Raw genomic sequence first — 23,358 nt, 5'->3', positions numbered from 1 at the left:
TTTCGGAGAAAGTTTTGTGCTATTTTCGGTAGCACGACAATAATGGTTATTTTATTTTTATTATTATTTTTATTTTTAAAAAAATGAAAGAATTTATTTGGAAATTCAAATGATATATTACTAATTATTTACTTTTTACTACACATATTGATTTATTTATATATGCATGTACGATAATTTGTCAACCCATGGTGGTACTACAGTCATTGAAGTCAGAACATTGTTGTTTTAAATAAATTGACTTATGTCCTCTATCTGAAATGTAATAATATTCACATACATTACTTTTGTTTGCCTGTTGTATTTGTCGAAGGGTTAAGTGGTTTGGAACCACGAGTCCCAACATGCACTGTTAAGCACTGTTGTTTCTATAAATAGAAGCTGCAAGAGTAACGAGACTTTTCGAATTCGAGAAAGACCAGACGGTCGAAACGCGTCGTTCGTTTTATTTTTCCAGTTGAATATGAAATAAACGCCACAATTTTCACCCTTAATGGAGTGCACTGCTAATTTTTGATTTAAAACATTGTTTTGGGTTGGCTCGCCTCAGCAGTAGCACCGGTAATTTGGAGCGCGGTGCCTTTGAGAGCCGTTTTGTTTTTCAAATATTGCGCTTGGCAAGACGCGCCCGGCAACTACAATTGAAAGATTGACCCGATAAACAGCACGGCACAGAAACCAGCGCTCCGGATCGGAGTCGGAGGACGCCGGGAAGGATAAGCACTGTGTGAAGGTAAGACCGTGAAAAAACTGGCTGTCTCATTACGGGTTCAGTAAAAAAGGCGTTAGTTAAATTGTTGCCGTTACAGCCCTTGGTAGCAATCTTCATTGCGCATTCACTGTAAAGATACGGGGCCATTAAGGAGCGACTCGACGGAGATACATTTCATATCTGTAAACTGGAAAACTGTGTTACCATTCATTCAGCAAGCACATTGCACGCAGTAATGGAGGACAGAAAAGTCAAAAGGGCCATAACAGCTGCAAAGGTTTTCGATACCAGTAATATAACTATGGAGGAGAAACTAACACCAGCAAATTCTAACTTAAGGAAAGACCTTTCAACACAACAGAAGTTTGTTGAACTTGAAAAATGTTACAAAAGGGAAATCAATAAGAGTTGGGAAATTTTAGCATTAGAAAAATATATCGAAGTGAAAAGGATTCCAAGGGGCTTGAGGATATTTTTAATGCCAACATACACCGGCATTAAACCAGATCTGTTCACGGAATGGGCTGAAAACAACACACAATGTTCCTTAAACATGATAAGAATTTTGATTAAACACGCTAAATTAGATTTGGAAGAGATTTATGCTAAAATCAAAGATCTGGAAGAAAAGTTAAATAATCAAAACGACAAAAGTGACCAAGCCTCATTACGCCAAGCTATGGAAAAACGCTTAAATTCATTTGAAGATGAAATTCAGGAAAGAAAAAAGAATAAATTCTTGAGGGATGAAAAAGACTATAAATTTGGGAGAGTATATACATTTGCCAAGAGATTTGATCAATTAAAACGCAACTCCAAGGCTATAAGAGCACAACCGGCCCAAAGTGGGGATGAGATATCTACAGAGTCAGAAGTAGAATTAAGTGAAGGAGATAGTATTGACAACGGGAATACTTTTTTAGAAGAAATGCAAGTACTTTGCTTGGATCAAAAACTATCAAGAGGAAGAGGCAGAACAATAGGCCGTGGCTTTGGAAGAAAATCAAATCAGGCAGAATCAGAAAAAGAAAATCAAGGAGAGCAAAAAGAAATAGGCAAAAGACAATACTCTCTCAGGAGCTTAAGGAAATAAGTGAATCTCCAAACCTGGTAGTTAATCTCTCTGATTACAAACTCACAGAATTGGAATTGAAAACTCTTAACAAAGGCTTATCATTCTGCCCTGAAACTCATCACAACCATGTAGATACTCGGATTGACATTTATAAATTCATAAGAAAGTTAAAATTGTTGAAATTTCATGCACAGCAAAAGAAAAAGACTTTGTCCAATTTAGAGAATAAGACCACAGTGGAATTAGATGAAACTCAACTAATTGTTGATCAAGCAACTGATTTAAAAACAATGTTTGACTTATTTCACAATTTACAGGATGATGAATATACGGAAATGGAAGTTCTACAACAACTAAACGTGAATACTAAATACCACATACCATCTGGTTTAAAAGAGAAATCAAAGTTTTGTCCAGTTCTATCTCCAGGCAACAAAATAGATTTATACTCAGAATTAGTTTTAGAAGATTTGGAGCGCCTACAAAATAAAAAACGTGGGAATAACATGGAGAATTTGACAAAAAATGAGCGCCTGGCATTAAAAAACTTGACACAAAATAATCTAATTATAATCAAACCTGCAGACAAAGGAGGGAACATTGTCATTCAAAATATTTCCGATTATATGAGGGAAGCTTACAGACAACTGAATAATCCATTTGAATACAAAAAGTTGACATCAAATCCTATTAAAAAGTTGACATTTCTTTTACATACCAAATTGGAGACTTGGCATCAACAATTGTTACTTGATCGTGAAGAATACACCTTCTTAAGAAAAGAAAATCCAACTTTACCAACGATATATTTTCTGCCGAAAATACATAAATCATTGAAATCACCACCGGGAAGACCAATAGTCTCTGCATGTGACTCATTATTTGAAAGAGTGTCGAATTATGTAGACATTTATTTAGCTCCCATAGTAAAAACCTTAAGCTCATATATCAAGGACTCTGGAGATCTTCTTAAAATTCTACTAGATTTAGATTGGCATAGCAGTTATTTGTTGGTTACAATAGACGTAGTCTCTCTTTACACATCAATCAGACATGAAATTGGGTTAAATGCTTGTGAATACTTTCTGAAACAGCGAAATATTTCGGAGTTAGAGCACTCAAAAATGTTACTAGACATGATTGATATGTGTCTTAAAAACGATGTTTTTATTTTTAATCATGTAATTTATCACCAATTATGCGGTACTGCTATGGGAATTTCATTTTCCCCAAATTATGCAAACCTGGTAATGGGTTGGTGGGAAAGGGAGATAGCGTGGAGTAAAAATAATGAGCACTATGCTGAAAAAGCATTACTTTGGGTTCGTTACATAGATGATCTCTTTATTATTTGGAATGGTTCAAGGCAGGAATTTATGGAATATTTTGATACTCTCAATAACAATGAAGTGGGTCTTAAATTTACTTGTGATATAAGTAACACAACGATCAATTTTTTAGACATTACGATTTATATTGAGAATGACAAAATAGAAACGACAGTTTTTCGAAAAGAGACTGCATGTAACAGTATACTACATGGTAGAAGTTTCCATCCCAAATCTCTGATTAACAGCATACCCTTGGGTGAATTTATTAGAATGAGGAGAATTTGCTCCAGTGAAAAAGAGTCATTTTTAAAATGTCATCAAACGTATGAGAGATTTAAAACTCGAGGATACAACGAGAACATTCTCAAGAGAAATCTTAATTTAATTCAGTCTAAAAAACGAGAGGTCTTCCTGTTCCAAAATAAGGAGAACATTTCAAAAGAGCCAATAAGAATGATAATGCAGTTTACCAAAGAAAGTAATCTAATTAAAAACATTTTATGTAAACATTGGCAGATTATAAAACGGGATCCGGATTTAGGATCCCTAGTAAACCCTATGCCTTTATTTTCATATAGGAAAGCACCCAGCATAAAGGATATGATTATTAAAAGTCATTTTTGTCTGGAGAAAGAACATACTTGGCTAGGGGAAACCCAAAAGGGGTTCTTCAAATGTAATCATTGCAAAGCCTGTAAAATTGGAAAATCTTTGAAAAAGGTTACATTTCCAAACGGACAAGAGTTGGCTATTAAACATAAGATCACATGTGACACAAAATTTGTGGTGTATGTAATTGAATGTCATTGTGGCTCCAAGTATATTGGGAGCACAATCTGTGCATTAAAGAAAAGAATCTTGGAACATATAAGAGCAATCACTCACAAGGACTTCACATACGCCACAGCTAGACACTTACAAACTCATACACAGAATGATTGGAGAACTTTGAGGTACTATGGTATTGATCACATTCCTGAGTATGAGAGAGGAGGTGATAGAGTTAAAAAGTTAAGGCGACTTGAATCAAGATTTATAATACAGATGAAAACTAAGGTCCCCTTTGGGATGAATAATGATGAAGAACTCTTTGTTCATTTGTAGTTTTAGCCTTATCTTAAAAAATACTCAATGCCAATGTGGAGGTACAGACTCTACCACACTAACATTTGCTCTTATCACCCGTATAATATAAGGCGAGAGATATATAGATTATCTTGAAATTATTAAGTACTGACTCCTTTGTATCTCTCTTTTTTCTACAACTCAATGGCTGTATTAATTTACTGGTAAACAGATATAGTTACATATAATTATTTAGATTAATCAATTAATTTCGGAGAAAGTTTTGTGCTATTTTCGGTAGCACGACAATAATGGTTATTTTATTTTTATTATTATTTTTTTTTTTTTTTAAATGAAAGAATTTATTTGGAAATTCAAATTATATATTACTAATTATTTACTTTTTACTACACATATTGATTTATTTATATATGCATGTACGATAATTTGTCAACCCATGGTGGTACTACAGTCATTGAAGTCAGAACATTGTTGTTTTAAATAAATTGACTTATGTCCTCTATCTGAAATGTAATAATATTCACATACATTACTTTTGTTTGCCTGTTGTATTTGTCGAAGGGTTAAGTGGTTTGGAACCACGAGTCCCAACATGCACTGTTAAGCACTGTTGTTTCTATAAATAGAAGCTGCAAGAGTAACGAGACTTTTCGAACTCGAGAAAGACCAGACGGTCGAAACGCGTCGTTCGTTTTATTTTTCCAGTTGAATATGAAATAAACGCCACAATTTTCACCCTTAATGGAGTGCACTGCTAATTTTTGATTTAAAACATTGTTTTGGGTTGGCTCGCCTCAGCAGTAGCACCGGTAATTTGGAGCGCGGTGCCTTTGAGAGCCGTTTTGTTTTTCAAATATATATGTTTATATATATAGAGAGACTTGTTATTTTTGTAAATTGCATGGATCTCCTTATTGAGTCGTGTCTCATTTATTGACTGTGTGTATTTGCAGATGTTTAACACTCCTCTCTGATAAGCCTAAGGCTGCTCGACCACACCACCCCCTAAAAGAGCACCATGGGATTGCCTCTGTCCACTGGTAAGGAGACCCCTGGACTCTATGCACGGTATACTTAGTTTTAGTATACCATACACAGAGCCAACTTCAAACGTCCAGTGTTCATGTTGGGCCATGTATGTATCCATTTAAGATACACTAAACAGACTCTAAAATATAGAGAATGAATTGGAATATTATTTGATGCAACTTGTAATGTAAAATTAAAAAGAGCATAGGTCCCTTCCCACTAGAAGACAAAGATAACTGTTCACCCATTTCAAATAGTCTGAGAAATTAAATATGTGTGATGGCCCACAAAAACAAAGCTTACAATGCACAGAATTATTGTAAGGTTTTGAAATTAAAAATGAAACCACTCGACAAATAACACATATACTAAATGTATACAACACCTTGGCCAGTTGAGATCCTTGAAATATGAATATAAAAGAATTCTAAGAAAAACAGTTGATGCATGGGTTTATTAACGGAAAAGCAGATGTTTTGTGAACTCAGTAGAGGAGGGAAATTGGAAAGGGGGCAAAAAGCTGAATCTCTACTGTCAGCCTTTGAAGATGGCAGTGGCTGTGCCCACACAAACAATGATGAGATTGCACAAATCTTGCTAAAATATTACTCCTTTCTCTATGCACTTAATAAAAATATCACATTAGAAGTATATGACTAGCTACATAATAATGTATTATTATATAAATAGACAGGCCAATAGACAAAGCAGAGATAATCAAAGCTTTCCATATGCTAGCCAGTGAGAAGGCCCTTCAACTAAATGGCTTTCAGGCTGTTTTATGACTTAAACCTCCCTAGACAAAATCTCATTCCACTTGCACAAGATTTTTTTTTAATACTATTTGAAATTAGGCGCTGTTCAAGGCTAAACTGCTTATGCTACAATTGTAGTAATTCATAAAGAGGACAAACGCCTCAAATACAAGTTATAGACCAGTACCATTAATACATGTGAAATTTAAGATTTATGGTAAAAATGTAATCAATCACCTAGAAGAAAATACCTGATTTGTTACCCCTTCACAATCATGCTTCATTTGGGGCATATAACACAATATTGTCAAGCCATGCCATTTAGAATTCCAAATTAATAAACTCATCTACTGCAGCGATAATTTTGAGTGTGAATAAGGGTTTAATTAAGGTATTATGGGAGTCTTACTGAAGTTGACTTTTGTGAACCATTTATTTATTGATACTAACCTTATATGATAGACCAGTGGCTAGGTTGAAAGTTAATGGGACTTTGCTAGATCCCTTCTGTCTAGGTCAAGGCACTTGCTTTCTTGGAAGAAGAAATCTTGAATCTCCCTGAATAAGATATAAAAAGTACATGAATCTACCAAACATTCTTCTATATCAAACTGTATACCTTGCCCAACAAGGCACTGCTTAGTTTCTACACACAATGTGGCTAGACACTGAAAAATGCCTTGCTAGCCCCAAATTCAATACCCCGCTTTGCATGCTCTACTCATGGTAGAAAAAAACATGAGAAAGCAAGCTGAATAAATCATCTTTGATGTTCGTCTGCCATAATAAGAAAAGTAAATATTAAGAGAAGACTGCTTGAAAAAAATCATATTGTTACGTATTACTTGGATCCAATCTTGGCCTTTTTCGGAGCTATAAAACTTTGCTTAAGATGAGGCCTAAAGGCATCCTGCTTCTTGACCTACTAATCTTACTGGGAGTAAGAGTGATACTGTCCAATTGGAAATCCCCAGGTAGTTTTGACTCTCACTTGGTGAGCTTGGCTGTGCTACATAAGTGGTGTGGACATCGCCTTCCTGAAACATCCGGATCTAATTAAAAATAACATGCAACTATGAGACTCCTTGGATATGTACTTTCAAAAGTCATTAGAAACTTCCATCACTCGATGGAAAGCTCCCACTGACCAAGAAACAGAACTTACCTTCCATCCACTCCAGTTCACTGTATACAACGATTAGTGCCTTTTTTCCCTCTTTTCATCCTTATAGGTAGAAATATACTGTTTTTTACCTACCTTGCCACCTATTTCTTTTTTCCATCTCCTATCTTGGTCCTTTAATTCCGTTCTTTTCATGGCAGCCCACCAACCTTCAAAATATTAATATAGCACACATATGTAGCATTATAAGTAAATTATTTTCATCATCTGAATATTGACTTGAGCCAAAATAAACAGAATTAATTATGCTGTGAAACAAAGATGAATCAATAGAAGAACCCCTATCAGGTCTTAGTTCCAGTACAGTTCTAATAATGTGTGTTGTACGTAAACTGAAGGCTTCTGACCAACATCCAATGATTCCTAATAGGCTATTTGTTTTTTTACAACCAAGTCTGTGCTTGTGAGTGTTCTTTGTTGAAACATGTTTGTAGGAAAAGGCTCCTTTTTAACTAGGTCACTGAAACTTATTGTCCATTTGATGCAATTTTGACTGGCTTCCTGCTAACCAGTATCAGATCTCTTTCCCTAAAACTGTGCAATTGTTCCCCAATTGGCAAAACCTTTAGTACTCATGTAAGTTCCTAGTAAATGGTACCACTGGTACCTATGGCATGGGTACTAAGGAAGGTCCTAAAGGGCTGCAGCATGTATTGTGCTACCCTACGGGACTCCTTGCCTCACTCATGCAGGCCCCTACAGCAGGCCTTACAGCCCAAGGCAGGGTACATTATGCTACATGTGTGGATTTATCTGCTGGAGCAGATATGCCCCTGTAATGTCTAAGTCAATTCTTAGACATCACAAGTGAACAGGGAAGTCATCTTAAGGTATTTATTAGGCACAGGTCAAAACGGGTTTCGCAGTTACTTAATGGCTTCACTGAAACCTGTGGTGTTTGGTATCAAACACCTCGTACTGATTCTAATGATGGATTTATTAATACATGCACCCTAAAAGCTAAAATTCCTCTAGGGTGCTGACTGACTGGTACAGTTCAGCCTGCCACCACAGACAGGTTTCTGACCCTCTGCATGTGAGAGCCCACGCTGTCGGAGTCCAGAAACAACGCTTCCTGTGGAGGAAGGTGTTCACACGACCTCCAGCAGGATGCCTAGTGATTTAGCATGCTAAGGCCAGGGGCTTTAAAGTCCCTGCTGCCTTTGATATGTGGCCCGACATCCCGCAGGCCTACAAGATACCACCCCTTGCCCTGAGGCCTCTTTGGCACCAGGACATGCAGGAAATGTGCTATGCTGGGTGGCGTGGAGCACACCTAGGTCAGACACACCCCTAACGTGAGCTGCCTGATGTACCTCTCTCTAGAAAAAATCTGCCATCTTGGTAATGGCAGCATTAGGAATTCTGGGACAGGGTTATCCCCACTCCCCACAAGAACTGGTCATATAGGGTGGTGTAGTGACCCCAACGGTAAGTAGCTCATTGACTACTACCAGGCACTCCCCATAACATCCCTACACCTAGTATTTAGATTAGCTCCTCGCACCAGGAAGCAGATTCCACCAACCTAAGAAGAGGAACACAGAAGAACTGTGAAAAGCAAGAACTGAGGAACAGCAAATGACTTGGCCCCAACCCTACCGGCCTGTCTGCTGTTCTTGAAGTTGCACCAACATCAACTTGTGCTGCAGCTACTCTGCCTCCAGAAGCCTGGCAGGTCTGCCAGCACTCCGAGGAACCACCAGCATCTCCTGTGGAGTAGCAGAGCTACTCCCCTGCATCCAAGAAGAACCGTGAGAGCCCCGGACCTTGAAGAACATGACTTCAAAAAGCACCACTGCACCCAAGCCCCACATCCCAAGTCAAAGTGAGCCAATGGTGCCAACGAGGTCCTGAGTCTCCAGAGCTGAACCCCTCCTTAGGTTTGGCCAGATTTGTCCCCCGGCTACTGCCTGCAACCTCTTTTGGGCAGGAACCAAGAACTATGAGGAGTCTTCTTGAAGCAACCATGCTGGACAAAGCACCACTGCACACATGTCCCCCAATCTGAGTTGCTGTTGACCTCTGTGCCCAAGACCCTTGAGACCTGAGCCCCCTGTGGGTTCAGCCAGACAGGTCCCCAGTCACACTTGCAGCCTCCTTTCCCCAGGACCATTTCCCATTAAAGTGAATGGGATACCTGACGCTCTAAAGCATCTCAGCACTCGGATGCCCTAGTGCCTCCCAAAGTGGCCTATTGGTGTTGTCTTGAACCTTGCCCAATACTCACCTTAACTCCAGAAGAACAGTCTTGTATATTGTTGCCAAGTACCCATATGCAGTATATGCTTCTTTTCTCATTTGATAACACTACTGCATTAAAGTCCGTGTAGGTGTATTTGCTGTATACTTCAAAACTGCTAACCTAAAAAGTGCTAACCCAATAACGAAGTTCTTGGTCTTAAAAAGTATATAAAAATGTGTTATTTTTCTAAATTGGTGTGAATCTCCCCTACCATAATTAGAGCACTTGGAATTTTTTGAGAAAGCCCTGTCCCCTACTAAGGGGATACCTGAACTCTTTACACCACATACCTCTTTTTGGTATACCATATAAAGAGCCAGCTTCCTACAATGTTGTATTAACATGTAATTCTCTTCGAAATAAACAAAAAGACCAGCTCACTTTCTGCAGTGCAGAATGAAGGCGATGTGTACCGGATGGTGAGTGCATCAGCATGCCCAAACGTGTATGTACAAATTTAGAGCTTCCAAATAACCAGCTCTACGTCTTGTAGGCTGCGATCCTGGGATTCAAACCCTGACTAGAGGCACAATGCCGTAAATAGAACGTTATCCCCCACACACCTTGTCCTTCAACTTTACCATAAATGTCTAATTCTAAGCCAGTAATAGCCAAAATGTCATCTTCATTCTCACTGATCCCCTCATGATCTTTTTTTAACGCCTTGCTCCAGGCACAACACTTTAACAACTAGACTGTTGCTTCCTTTACACCAACATTCTTTTAGGTCATCCATTGGCTCCTTCCTGGGTTCTCTTCCTGAATTTGGGTTCTCTTCATCCACCCATCAACTCCGAATTCCCAGCACAGCACCATATCTACTACTGACTAAAAAATCAGACAACTAGATCTTCACTATCCAGTCAGCTCTCGACTCCTCACCTTAACAACTAGACTATCTCTCCTGAGTACAAGACACAATATTAACCATTACTCATTCATTTTCTTGTTGCTACTGTTTCAACTTGATATTTTAACAATAATATACTCTATTGAGATTAATCAAGGTGCCTGTTACTAAATCAAATCATTAACATTTATAAAGCGCGCTACTCACCCGTGCGGGTCTCAAGTGTGTTACTACCATGTGTTGGAAATTTTGACCTCATTGGTCTCCAGTTTTACTTCTCATTCTCCTCTACTCTTGTCTGGTCCTTTTAATCTCCTTTTCTATTTTATCTGTCACTACCGCTCTTCACTCCTATTTCTTCAAACAAACAGATATGGTGCTCACAGTTCTTTCCACTACTCAGCCATCGTTTTTCCTCCTTTAATGTCTTGTATGCCAGCTTACACGTCCGTACAGTCCTTATGTGTTTATGTTCAAATTTTTAATTCTCAAAGCATCCCTCCATCATCTATTTATTTTTTTCACTATTTTTTTCATTTGTTTAAAAGATACATTTCGGCAATAAAAGGTTGTCGGTGAGCGACCCAATCTTTGCAACAGCAACATAGTGCACTGTAGGAGGGAGTGAACAGAGACCTGTATTGACCTCTCAGTGTTATACATATCTGGCCCACTTGTGATCAGTTTTCCCTTTGTGTTATGCAGAATGTTCATTATAACCTCAGTAATCTAATCAAGATAGCGGATTGTCCTGTGGGTACAGTAGGCTACGGTCAGCTCTCTCCATTAGTTAAACATTTGCAATTTGCTCGGGTTGCTGAAAGAGAATGGCACTGACATAATCTGGTAGTGGTTGAAATGAATAGACATATCTGTGTTCACTTGAGAGGTTGGTTACAAAGAGGTTCATATTTTCACTTTCTGAGGTCTATAAAACATATGTATATTCTCAATGTCTTTTTCGGGAGGGTGACCTCTCATCAATCCTGATAATTATATGATTAAGTGCTGCAAAGGACCAGAGGTCCTGATACTGTGACCTAGTGGGAGAATTATACTTTGGCTGAAGTCTCTGTAAATTTGAGTCTGCGCATTTCTAGCTTCAAAGTACAGCTTAGTGCATGTGATGATGAACTGATTACTGTCATGGCTGAAAACACACAGAGCTGCCAATTGGGTTCATCCCAGAGCCCAGAGCTGGAGCAGGCCCCTGTTCTTTTTGTATCTGTTTTAATACATCTGGTAAAACAGCAAGAGATGGTGTACAATTAGATCTGTTTTAGATTGCACCAAAGAGTGTACTCCATGTAGTACACTCATCAATTGAGGGTACCATCCCAAATGGCAAGCACGTTGTGAGAATTCTATGTTTATCTTGGAGTCCCGTATAGGGAAACACTGCTTCAGGCTGATTTTGTTTTTTTAGCAATCCAGAACAGAATTGCCTCCTGTCTGGTGGGTACTTTACCCATAATAGCATTAATTGTTACCGGGTTTATCCCAGGCGTAGTCAGTCGTGGTTGGATAGCTTGAGCAGCTCTCACTGGGGCAGTTGTTAAGGTGTGCATAACAAACTGCATTAAAAGTCTGTATAATCTGACTAGGTGATTATATAAGAGGCCTAAGTCACCCACGGGTACTTTTTTCATTTATGTTGTGTAGCCAGCAAGACCTGGCCATGTGGTTCTGTCATTGCTGAGGGGACCCAATCTAACGCAGTCTACAATGTTTGGTAGGGCAACTTGGACCTGTTTTCGTGTTTCTGATATGTTAAGGGTATTTCTAAATGTTGATATGGTCTGTATGGACTTGGTGCATTGGCCGCTATGTATGTATGAAATGTATTTGTATTTGCATTGACTGCAGGAAAAGCAATCCATTAATAAAAAACTTCAGTTTTGTACACATTGTGTGCCTCGAAAACGAAGGTAACATCTCCACCCCCATTAACAAGTCCATTTTGAATTAAATGTTGTGTAACAGCATGTCTGCAATTGACCGGAATATTAATTAGATTTGCCATTTTAATAATGTTATTCAGAGAAGGAAAATACTAAAGTGGGGTGTCCTTTCAAGGTTCAAGCTTGAACAGCCTACAGACAAATATAGGTGCTTCCTATAATGCTGAGGAGGATATAATTCCTAACACCATGGACATCTTCGTATTAATGTGAATAGGGCACCTCGGGCACACAAGAGAAAACTACTCAGTAGACCCGTTAAATAAGTACCTGACCTAAGAACATTGGCGGCGCCATGTTATACGGTTCCTACTGACATATTAGGAGTAGGTATTTAGGAAGGCAGAACTTCAGAATATGGGGACCAGAGTCCTTCCACACCATCGGAAACTGTAGATCCAATTTCTGGCAAACTCATGATGCCTCACCTACACTCGCAACCATGCCGTGGTGAAAGGTAAATGGCAACCTGGACTTGACACTCTGACTTCTCAGAGACATTGTGGAAAGAGATCCCACCTTTTCGTTGCATTACTCATGCATGCCCAGAGGTAACACAAGAGAGATATGAGAAGTTTTCAATACATTTATTGAAACAATTGTAATTTGCATAGAGAGAAGGAACAGCTATAATTAGGCAGATGAAACAAAGCAAAGCTACCAGCATAATGAACATGGTAAAGATAATGAACACCCCAACCATGGTAAAGGGGTTCTAGGGATTCCTACCTACCTTAAGACCATACTGGGAGCATAGCGGGTCTACCATTCTGCCTGCCCTATCTAAAGGATTATCCTTATTCCCAGACCTGGAAATGGTATCAGTAGTCAACCTGTAGTATGGATGACGATCCTCTCTGGAAGCTGGTAGATTAGCAGCAGCAGAGCACATATTGAACACAGCATTCATCCCAGGAAGGTCACAGCTGGAATGCCCTTCTGCTCCTTCTGGGTCAATGCATCACTTATGTAATAAAGCCACACTGTATTAGAAGCACAGCTATGGTGCAATGCTTTGTCTAGATGTTCGAAGCTCTCTCATAAAGGGCAATGCAAGCACAAGGATATTGTGTACAGTGTTCCTAGCCTTGAACAGAATGTACTGATTAAATGTTGAGAAAAGGCTAACTAAAACAAGCAACATGTACAGTATATTCCTAAAATAATGTCATGCAAGCAAAGTGAAGTGTGTAAAATGTCATTACTAAAAGTGATGCAGCTAAAACCTGTAAAATTTGAAATCTAAAATGAAGCTAAGAAATGGGAGAACCAACTCTTGTGCAAGAGGTTCTCATGGCAAGTCCTTGCCTTCAGATTGTGGTTAACTGATACAGAGCTACTATAGTAATCATATGTTCTAAACATTTTGTCCAACAACATGGAGAGCACACGTTGATTTATACTAGATCAGCTTTAACTGAACACCATAGAGAGGTGCCTTTTCAATGAGTATCTTCTTTGTTTATGTTAATTTGAGATTCAGGAGAGTCCTGCTGTAAGGGCCTGAGCAATCCTTATTTGTGTTAATTTTTCATATTTGGCATGCAAAAGTTTTTGTTTTAGCAATTTACCTTGCCGCGCAGAAACACAACCTTGTTTTTATGTGCCTGCAATCTTTATTGTACTTCATAAATGCTTATGTCGGCCTTAGTCCGCACATACTGTCAATCCCTTTGATGGCCCCTTTTGTAAGAGTGATACAATAGGGTTACAGTAGTGATCCTTCTAAGTCTGACATGATTGTTCTTTTTTTTTTTTTTTTCCTGCAGATGGAAATGCTTAGGAGAAAGCCTGATGGCCATGTATCGGCACCAGACAACATGTGAGCCCCCTCGCCCTAGCCTAGGGAAGCAGATTGACCTGTCGGAGTATAAGGAGCCGGCTCAGCATTTAATTCTCCCGCCCACTTCTACACCTGTTAGTGTGATCCAGGCCAATCCCATCAGCACTGAGCCAGTTGTGACAGTCATGGAACCAGTAAAGGCCCTCCCGCCTGTGATACCTGCAGTGTCTACTCCCAGCCTTGTCTCAAGCACGACTTCCAGCCCCATGGAGCAATTAGTACCTTTAGGTGAGGATGTGTATTACCAGGGAGAAGCACTTTGTTCTGCTCATGTGATATGGCTTTTGTGTTTATCTTTTCAGGAAAATTATTTACTTTTATACTAGTAAGGATTTATTGAATTGCTCCACTGACATTGTCTGTGGTAAACAGTGAATGGAAAGGTGACACTGTCCACCTCTCATTCTTTCATTGTCTTTAGAGTAGTCCGAGGCCTTTTACTATGGTTCTGAGAAGTTGGAGTCTACTGGGTTCTACCTTCTGTGGGTAAGATTGTTCACCATTGTTGTCCAGGGGCTACAATACTTTTGAACTACAGATTGAATTGCCAAGTCAATTCCTTTAGGTGCTTGGCTCCATAACGTTAGTCAAGCGTTACTCCAAGAGTTGCAGAGGCTTAGAGTGTCTGTATCTGTATGACACACTAGAAACACTTAATACCCTTGCTATCCAGTCAGTGCTTTAAGTTATAAAAATAAAATGACTTTAATAACCGCTTGTATGAAATTGGGCAGGGCGGCTGGGTCTTTATCCAGTCTCACTTATTTCCCCCTACATTAAAATTTAAAACCTGTAGTGGGCCCCAGCACCTACGTATGGAGCTGGGGTGTGGAAGTTTTACAATGCCTCTTCCGTATAGGTGGAAGAAAACAAGACTTGTAGGTGACTCACAACCCTTTTGCCGACTAGCTCTCATTTTATTTTGCTTCCGGAATTAAATATGCTATGTTTTCGATTTAGTTAAGGTGGCCCGCCCCTGCTCTGGGTTAGCGTCTTGTCAAGTGCCGAAGCAAGTTTTAATAGAAAGGTTATTTTAGAATGTCTTGGTTTAGACAGGGGTCTCTCAATTCCCTGAGTAAATTACATTTGCAAGTCTTTTACTGACATTGCTCTGCTTGAAATGCTCTTTGTCCTGGTTACTTTAAGAAAATTTGACAAGTGGCTGTTAAAGTCCAGTCACACAGAGTTTTGGCTCTCCCAAAGAATGGAGGGGGTGTTTAGTAAGTGCTCTATTAGTAATTATTTTATCTTTCTAACATCGGGAGCGACTAGATTTTATTTATCTCTGGAACTATCACGGAGGGGGATCTTTTCAGATCTAGTGCAGGCACATTATGCTGTGTTTTTGTTTTTCAGGAGGGCAAAGCCCTGGGGTGGTAGTATATCAGCTTGTCCTTTTGGTGGGTCATTTGAACAATCTTTGTTGCTTTTTTATGTTGTTTTGTCTTTTTTTTTTTTTTATACAATTCTTTTTATGTTGTCACAAACACATCCTGAAACCGCTTGCTTTCCAGAAATGCAAAGGTGCGTTAATGTATCTAAAGCTCTAGGCAGTCCAGAAGTTTGCCATAGTGTATGTTGTTTTCTTAAAATGTCCATAAGCTGTAGGATATCTGTGGACGGGTGATGGAAGATTATCAGGACACTGCATGGACCTGCTGCCCCAATAGTAATGGAGGTGTTTTCAGTTTTTTTGTAAATGTGCTTTATGGTAGAGGTTTTTATTGCAAGGAGATATGATTCTCCCTGGATATCATCACAGTACCAAGTTTTATTCATGTGGTTTTATAGTAGTCTGTCTTTTTATGATGGAGTGTAATGTGTTGTTTTATGATTTTTACACAAAATCGAATAAATATATATATTGACTGATTGACTTTAATAACCAGTAAGTAAAATAGTACACTTGATAACGCTATACACCTTGAAAATCAGAAGTTTTAGCATCTTCTGGAGCCCAGATACAGCTCCAAATGCTTCTAAAGCTACCTTTTTGTACATGCTAGCATTCTTTGTGACAGTGTGCCCTGTTTACAGCATTATACTATGGTAAATGCTTTGGATTGACATGGTCCCTTAGAAATATATGGAAGATGATTGATAGGTGTAGGAAAGTACCATCTTGCCTGGCATGTTACCCCCATATTTCACTGTATATATGTTGTTTTAGTCTATGTGTCACTGGGACCCTGCCAGGCAGGGCCCCAGTGCTCATAAGTATGTGCCCTGTATGTGTTCCCTGTGTGATGCCTATCTGTCTCACTAAGGCTCTGCTAACCAGAACTTCAGTGGTTATGCTCTCTCTGCTTTCCAAATTTGTCACTAACAGGCTAGTGACTATATTTACCAATTCACATTGGCATACTGGTGCACCCATATAATTCCCTAGTATATGGTACTGAGGTACCCAGGGTATTGGGGTTCCAGGAGATCCCTATGGGCTGCAGCATTTCTTTTGCCACCCATAGGGGGCTCTGACAGTTCTTACACAGGCCTGCCAGTGCAGCCTGAGTGAAACAACGTTGACGTTATTTCACAGCCATTACCACTGCACTTAAGTAACTTATAAGTCACCTATATGTCTAACCTTCACCTGGTGAAGGTTGGGTGCAAAGTTACTTAGTGTGTGGGCACCCTGGTACTAGCCAAGGTGCCCCCACATCGTTCAGGGCAAATTCCCCAGACTTTGTGAGGGCGGGGACACCATTACACGCGTACACTGTACATAGGCCACTACCTATGTACAGCGTCACAATGGTAACTCCGAACATGGCCATGTAACATGATCCCCCGGGTCTCTAGCACAGAACCTAGGTACTACCAAACTGCCATTCTGGGGTCTCCACTGCAGCTGCTGCTGCTGCCAACCCCTCAGACAGGTTTCTGCCCTCCTGGGGTCCAGGCAGCCCTGGCCCAGGAAAGCAGAACAAAGGATTTCCTCTGAGAGAGGGTGTAACACCCTCTCCCTTTGGAAATAGGTGTGAAGGCTGGGGAGGAGTAGCCTCCCCCAGCATCTGGAAATGCTTTGATGGGCACAGATGGTGCCCATCTCTGCATAAGCCAGTCTACACCGGTTCAGGGATCCCCCATCCCCCAGCCCTGCTCTGGCGTGACCACTCCCCTGACCTGCACCTCCCAGGGGAGGTGCCCAAAGCTCCTCCAGTGTGTCCCAGACCTCTGCCATCTTGGAAACAGAGGTGTTTGTGGCACACTGGACTGCTCCGAGTGGCCAGTGGTGACGCCAGAGGCTCCTTCTGATAGGCTCTTACCTCTCTTGGTAGCCAATCCTCCTTCCTAGGTAGCCAAACCTCCTTTTCTAGCTATTTAGGGTCTCTGCTTAGGGGATCTCACCAGATAACGAATGCAAGAGCTCACCAGAGTTCCTCTGCATCTCCCGCTTTACCTTCTGCCAAAGAATCAACAGCTGACTGCTCAGGACGCCTGCAAAACTGCAACAAAGTAGCAAGACGACTGCTAGCAACTTTGTATCGCTTCATCCTGCCGGCTTTCTCGACTGTTTCCAGGTGGTGCATGCTCTGGGGGTAGCCTGCCTCCTCTCTGCACCTGGAGCTCTGAAGAAATCTCCCGTGGGTCGACGGAATCTTCCCCCTAACACCGCAGGCAACAAAAGACTGCATCACCGGTCCTCTGGGTCCCCTCTCAGCACGACAAGCGTGGTCCCTGGAACTCAGCAACTCTGTCCAAGTGACTCCCACAGTCCAATGACTCCAGTCCAAGTTTGGTGGAGGTAAGTCCTTGCCTCCCCACGCTAGACTGCATTGCTGGGTACCGCATGATTTGCTGCTGCTCCGGCTCCTATGCACTCTTCCAGGATTTCCTTCGTGCACAGCCAAGCCTGGGTCCCCGACACTCCTTCCTGCAGTGCACAACCTTCTGAGTTGTCCTCTGGCGTTGTGGGACTCCCTTTTGTGACTTCGGGTGGACTCCGGTTCACTTTTCTTTTAAGTGCCTGTTCAGGTACTTCTGCGGGTGCTGCCTGCTTCTGTGAGGGCTCCCTACATTGCTGGGCGCCCCCTCTGTCTCCTCATCCAAGTGGCGACATCCTGGTCCCTCCTGGGCCACAGCAGCATCCAAAAACCCTAACTGCGACCCTTGCAGCTAGAAAGGCTTGTTTGCGGTCTTTCTGCGTGGGAACACCTCTGCAAGCTTCTTCACGAAGTAGGGCATCCATCCTCCAAAGGGGAAGTTCCTATTCCTCTTCTTTCTTGCAGAACGCCAAGCTTCTTCCAACAGGTGGCAGTTTCCTTGCACCCTCAGCTGGCATTTCCTGGGCTCCAGCCCACTCTTGACACTGTAGCGACTATTGGACTTGGTCCCCTTGTCTTACAGGTACTCAGGTCCGGAAATCCACTGTTGTTGCATTGCTGGTGTTTGTTCTTCCTGCAGAATCCCCCTATCATGACTTCTGTGCCCTCTTGGGGTAGTAGGTGCACTTTACACCTACCTTTCAGGGTCTTGGGGTGGGTATTTTTCTAACCCTCACTGTTTTTTTACAGTCCCAGCGACCCTCTACAAGCTCACTTAGGTTTGGGGTCCATTCGTGGTTCGCATTCCACTTTTGGAGTATATGGTTTGTGTTGCCCCTATACCTATGTGCTCCTATTGCAATCTACTGTAACTTTACATTGCTTGCATTACTTCCTTTTGCTATTATCTGCATAATTTTGGTTTGTGTACATATATCTTGTGTATATATCTTATCCTCATACTGAGGGTACTCACTGAGATACTTTTGGCATATTGTCATAAAAATAAAGTACCTTTATTTTTAGTATATCTGTGTATTGTGTTTTCTTATGATATTGTGCATATGACACCAGTGGTATAGTAGGAGCTTTACATGTCTCTTGGTTCAGCCTAAGCTGCTTTGCCATAGCTACCTTCTATCAGCCTAAGCTGCTAGACACACCTCTTCTACACTAATAAGGGATAACTGGACCTGGCACAAGGTTTAAGTACCTCTGGTACCCACTACAAGCCAGGCCAGCCTCCTACAATAGGCTCAAGCACCCAGGTACCCAAGCTTGACTTTGATGTAGCTGCCTGTGGTATCCCATAATGCAGAGGAACAAAAGCTGTCATCCCTTAAAATAATCCTCTGGATTAAAAATGGGTACACCAAAAAATCCAGAAATGCCCAATCCCTCCAACCCTAAATCAAGGTGTCCACCCTCCAGTCTTTGCTACTCCAGGTTTTGTCCTTGGAGACCCGATAGATAGCTCCCATACCAACAAATGTAGCAAACACAAGGAGCAACTTCAGTCAGTTTGCATGTTTTTCGAGCCCCTGGGAAAATCAGGCCGGCTCAAACGAACAAGGGCAAGACAGCACAGATGCACCAAGCCATGGCTGTCCCAGCAAGCACCATTTGTATTCCCCAAACTGCTGGTGGCAGCTTGGCTAACACAATGTATCGTCATGCCTTTGAGTGAAAGAAGTGATGAAGGAGCCTGGGATTTATGTCCATGTTTGGGGCATATTTAGTCAAGAGTGATTTGAGTCTAGACGGCCTTCTCGGTGGGCAGGAGATAACAGGAGGCTGTTCGAATGATTGTGTTTAGTCATTTTTATTTCAATACTGTTTAGAGTGCCGTAAGCTTGTAATTGCAAGACTCTGAACCTGCTTAATGATAGCCGCTGTGCCTTGCCTTAAAATGCAGATTTTCCACAAATTTGTGTGGAAAGAAATCTTGGTTTTTATTAAGGACCAAGAAGCTAGTATTATGAATTTGATGTGTTTGAATCACCTGCAGTGGACGGAATAAATCTCTCCAGGGAATGGAGGGAAAAAAATGTTGATTGTATATATTATCATTTTAGTTGCTAATTTTTTTTCTTTTATTTGATTTATTCAGAGCTAGTTAAGAAAAGATACCAACTCATTCTTTTCAGCTGCAGCTTATGAGGCAGTGCAACTGTCTGGTTTGCTAAATTAAACTAGGTGATGCAATTTCCACACATTTTCGTGTGTGCACTGTATAGTTTTATTACATAATAATAGTTTTATAATAGTCATTTCAATTGAAAATGTGTTGTCTGTAATGGCAGTGTGCTACCACACCATGAATACTCCACTCTGCACCAATCCACTCTACTCAGCACCACTCCACACCACTGCACTGTACTCCAGACTACTCCACTCAACTCTACTCCACTCTATTCTCCGTCACTTCATGCTACTCTTCTCTACCCTGTACCTCTCTAATAGATGCCAATGCACTCTTCACCACTCTACTTTACACTACTGCACTCTTTGCCACTGCACTCTACACCACCCCAGACCTGACCATTCTACTACGCACAACTCCAGTCTGCGCCACTCTGACACCTCCAAAATAAAACCTCAGCAGACCCCACCAAACTTCAGAACTACCGGCCCATCTCACTGCTCCCATTCCCCATCAAAGTCCTGGTGAAGGCATCTGTTTCCAACTCACCAAATACGTGGATAAAAACAACGTACTAGACCCCTCCCAATCAGGATTGAGAACCAACTACAGCACCGAGACAGCTCTGCTCACCGCAGCAGACAACATCCGCACCTTACTCGACAAAAAAGAATCAGCCGCCTTGATCCTGCTTGACCTCTCCGCTGCCTTCGACACGGTCTCCCACTACACACTCATCGACTGCCTGCGCAAGATTGGTATAACAGACGAAGCACTCCGATAGATGGCATCCTTTCTCACCGGGCGCACCCAGAAAGTCTGTATCCCTTCCTTCACATCGCAAGCCAAGCACAACATCTGCAGTGCCGTAGACTCCCGTTATGGTAACGACACTGCTGGATTTTGGACGGCAGCACCACCGAGCGTGGGGGACTGAGTCTGATCCCATGCTGTGTGACAGCTGTCGGCCTAACCCTTTTCAGCTAGCTAGCAGCACTTCACAAGTACCAGAGGTAGAAGTGACTTGTGGCCACCTATCGCATGACAGACTCCTCAGGGAAGCCAGATCTTAACCCCTTTCTCTCAGATATACAAATCTCATGCATGCAAAGACCAGGGAGGAGCAGACTCTTGGTTCAATATTTTTTATTGAAGCACCTGCGTTCTATTAAAAAATACATGAATTGCGATTATGGGGATAATGAAACACAGTGTTATTACACCAGCTACCAAAAGAGTGAAACAAAAGAAGAGTCTCACCATATTGTCACAATAGTGTGCCTAACATTCCTATTTACCCTCCTAACTTTCTATATGAGAGCAAGTATCAGTGGTAGCCCTGATATGCCCTCTTGTCTTGGGAAGCAAGCCCAACCCTCCATACCTGTGCAGAGGTAAAGAAGAGGTATGTTAGTCTGCTGAGAGTCCTCCTATGTAGACGAAGACGAACCAAAAGGTTTCGGCAGAAACTGCGACGACGTGCAGCATAAGATGGCAAGCTGGCTGGAATGTCCCCTCTAATATGGTGTGGGCAGCATGATGTTTTATAATAACATATCTGTTGTTCTAAGAACTGCCCTGATGTGAAAACACATATTTTTCTGTGTAGGGTAGACAGTGTACTCTTTGGACTGGCAATACCCGGTAAACATCATGTACAGCCCTAGGTTGAACACAGGATGAAAATGTTGTGCGAAGAAATGAATAAGAGATTCTGCAAGAAAGGGCAACTGATAAATGGAATAAAAAAACATTTCCCCTAAAATGAGGCTTTGCTAAAAGAATAAAAGTGAAATGCAACAAGGTAAAAGGACACAGGCCTCAGGCCCAGAGCTTAATAATGTGCCCGTGTAAAAGGCTAAAATAACCTCATGGCGTTCCTTAAGGCTAATCCCTCAGCCCAACACTCTTCAAACTCTACATGACAGCACTAGCAGACATCGTCAGATCGCACATCATCTTATGCCAACGACACGCAGCTCATCCTATCTCTCTCTGACAACCCCACCTCAACGATAACTAACTTCCACAACTGCATGAAAAACATCTCAGCGTGGATGAAGGACAACTGCCTAAAGCTCAACACAGAAAACACAGAAGTTCTCATCTTGTGATTGCTGCCATAATGTGTTGCCACACTACATGGCACCAAAGGGACCAGCAGATATTTTTTACAGGACAATTAGATTTATGATGTAACCTGTGTAGTGTCTCCAAGGATAAGTAGCCCATTGACTACTACCCTTCACTCTCCTTAACACCCCCTAAATTGAGTATTTTAGGGGATCCCCTGATACCATGACCTCAGAACTTTGCTTGACACACAAGCAGTGGACAAGAAGCTTGCTGAATCCGAGAACTGAGGAGCATGACTGACTTGGCGCCAAACCTGTCCGCGTGCCTGCTGCACCTGACCCTCGAGGAACAACTGACCTGCCCTGCTGCTGCAGCCTCCAAGAAACTGGATGAGCGAGCTGCCTCTGCTTCACAAATCACCAGGAAGATGCTCGCCTGCATCTGCAGACACCCAAAAAGGAAATGAGGACCGGGGCCGCCAGAAACCTGATACCTGACATCACCACTGCACCTAAGCTGCCTACCCCATATTGAAGTGGGCCAACGGTGTCACCGTGGCCCCTAGGCCCTCCAAACAAATCCCACCTGGAATGCGCCCACTGTGGACTTCACAACGGCATCTGCAACCTGTTTCTGCCAGTGCCCTACCCCCCGCAACGGCGAGTGAGCAGGAGACAAAGAGCAGGTCACCTCTGCAGCTATCCGCCCTGGACCGAGGGCAAGAAAACCAAGGCTGTTCCCATGCCTCCCAGCCTTGTGAGACCTGAGCTCATTTGTTGTCTTGGTCGGACTGGACCCCTAGTCCATGCCTATAGCCTGTTTCTGCACCCCCCCGTCCCCCCTTGCAGCTGCGAGGAATTGCGGCACGGGACCCGATGCCTGAAGACACCACCGCACCTGCGCTGTACAGCCCAAGGAGGAGCTGGCCAATGGTGTCCCCACGTGCCCGAGGACCTCAAGGGTTGAGCCCCCCCATGAGTACTTATGTACTGACCTTCCAGCCAATGCATCCTTGCAGCAACTTTGTAACCTGACCGATTCCCAAAGACTCAATTGGGACACCCAATACCTTTAACACACCTCTGCACTCTGACTCTCCAGAGCCTCCTGAGGTGACCTGTTGGTTTGACCTTGGACCTTGCCCCAAATTCACCTTAAGTCCAGGAGATTGGTCCCGCACGTCGCTGTACTCTACCTGCATGCAGTGCTTGTTCTTCCTCCATAGGATAACATTACTGCATCTCAAAATTGCACTGTCCACATCTCAAAGTACTCACCTGATTCCTGTGATCTTGTAATCAA

General features: G+C 41.9%; 1 protein-coding gene across 6 annotated transcripts in view; it reads left to right on the top strand.

Moving 5' to 3' along the window:
* CABIN1 (calcineurin binding protein 1) overlaps positions 1-23,358 on the top strand; it is a 1,028,293-nt gene that overhangs the window by 99,626 nt on the left and 905,309 nt on the right. For all 6 annotated transcript variants that reach the window (XM_069215153.1, XM_069215155.1, XM_069215154.1 and 3 more), the window contains exon 9: positions 13,997-14,298. In XM_069215153.1, coding sequence (XP_069071254.1) covers positions 13,997-14,298 — 302 coding nt within the window. The remainder of the gene's footprint in view (positions 1-13,996; positions 14,299-23,358) is intronic.

Source organism: Pleurodeles waltl, chromosome 11 (assembly GCF_031143425.1).
Source record: "Pleurodeles waltl isolate 20211129_DDA chromosome 11, aPleWal1.hap1.20221129, whole genome shotgun sequence".
Lineage (NCBI taxonomy): Eukaryota > Metazoa > Chordata > Amphibia > Caudata > Salamandridae > Pleurodeles > Pleurodeles waltl.
Note: the sequence above shows the minus strand (reverse complement) of the source record. Positions and strands in the feature narration are given on the sequence as shown.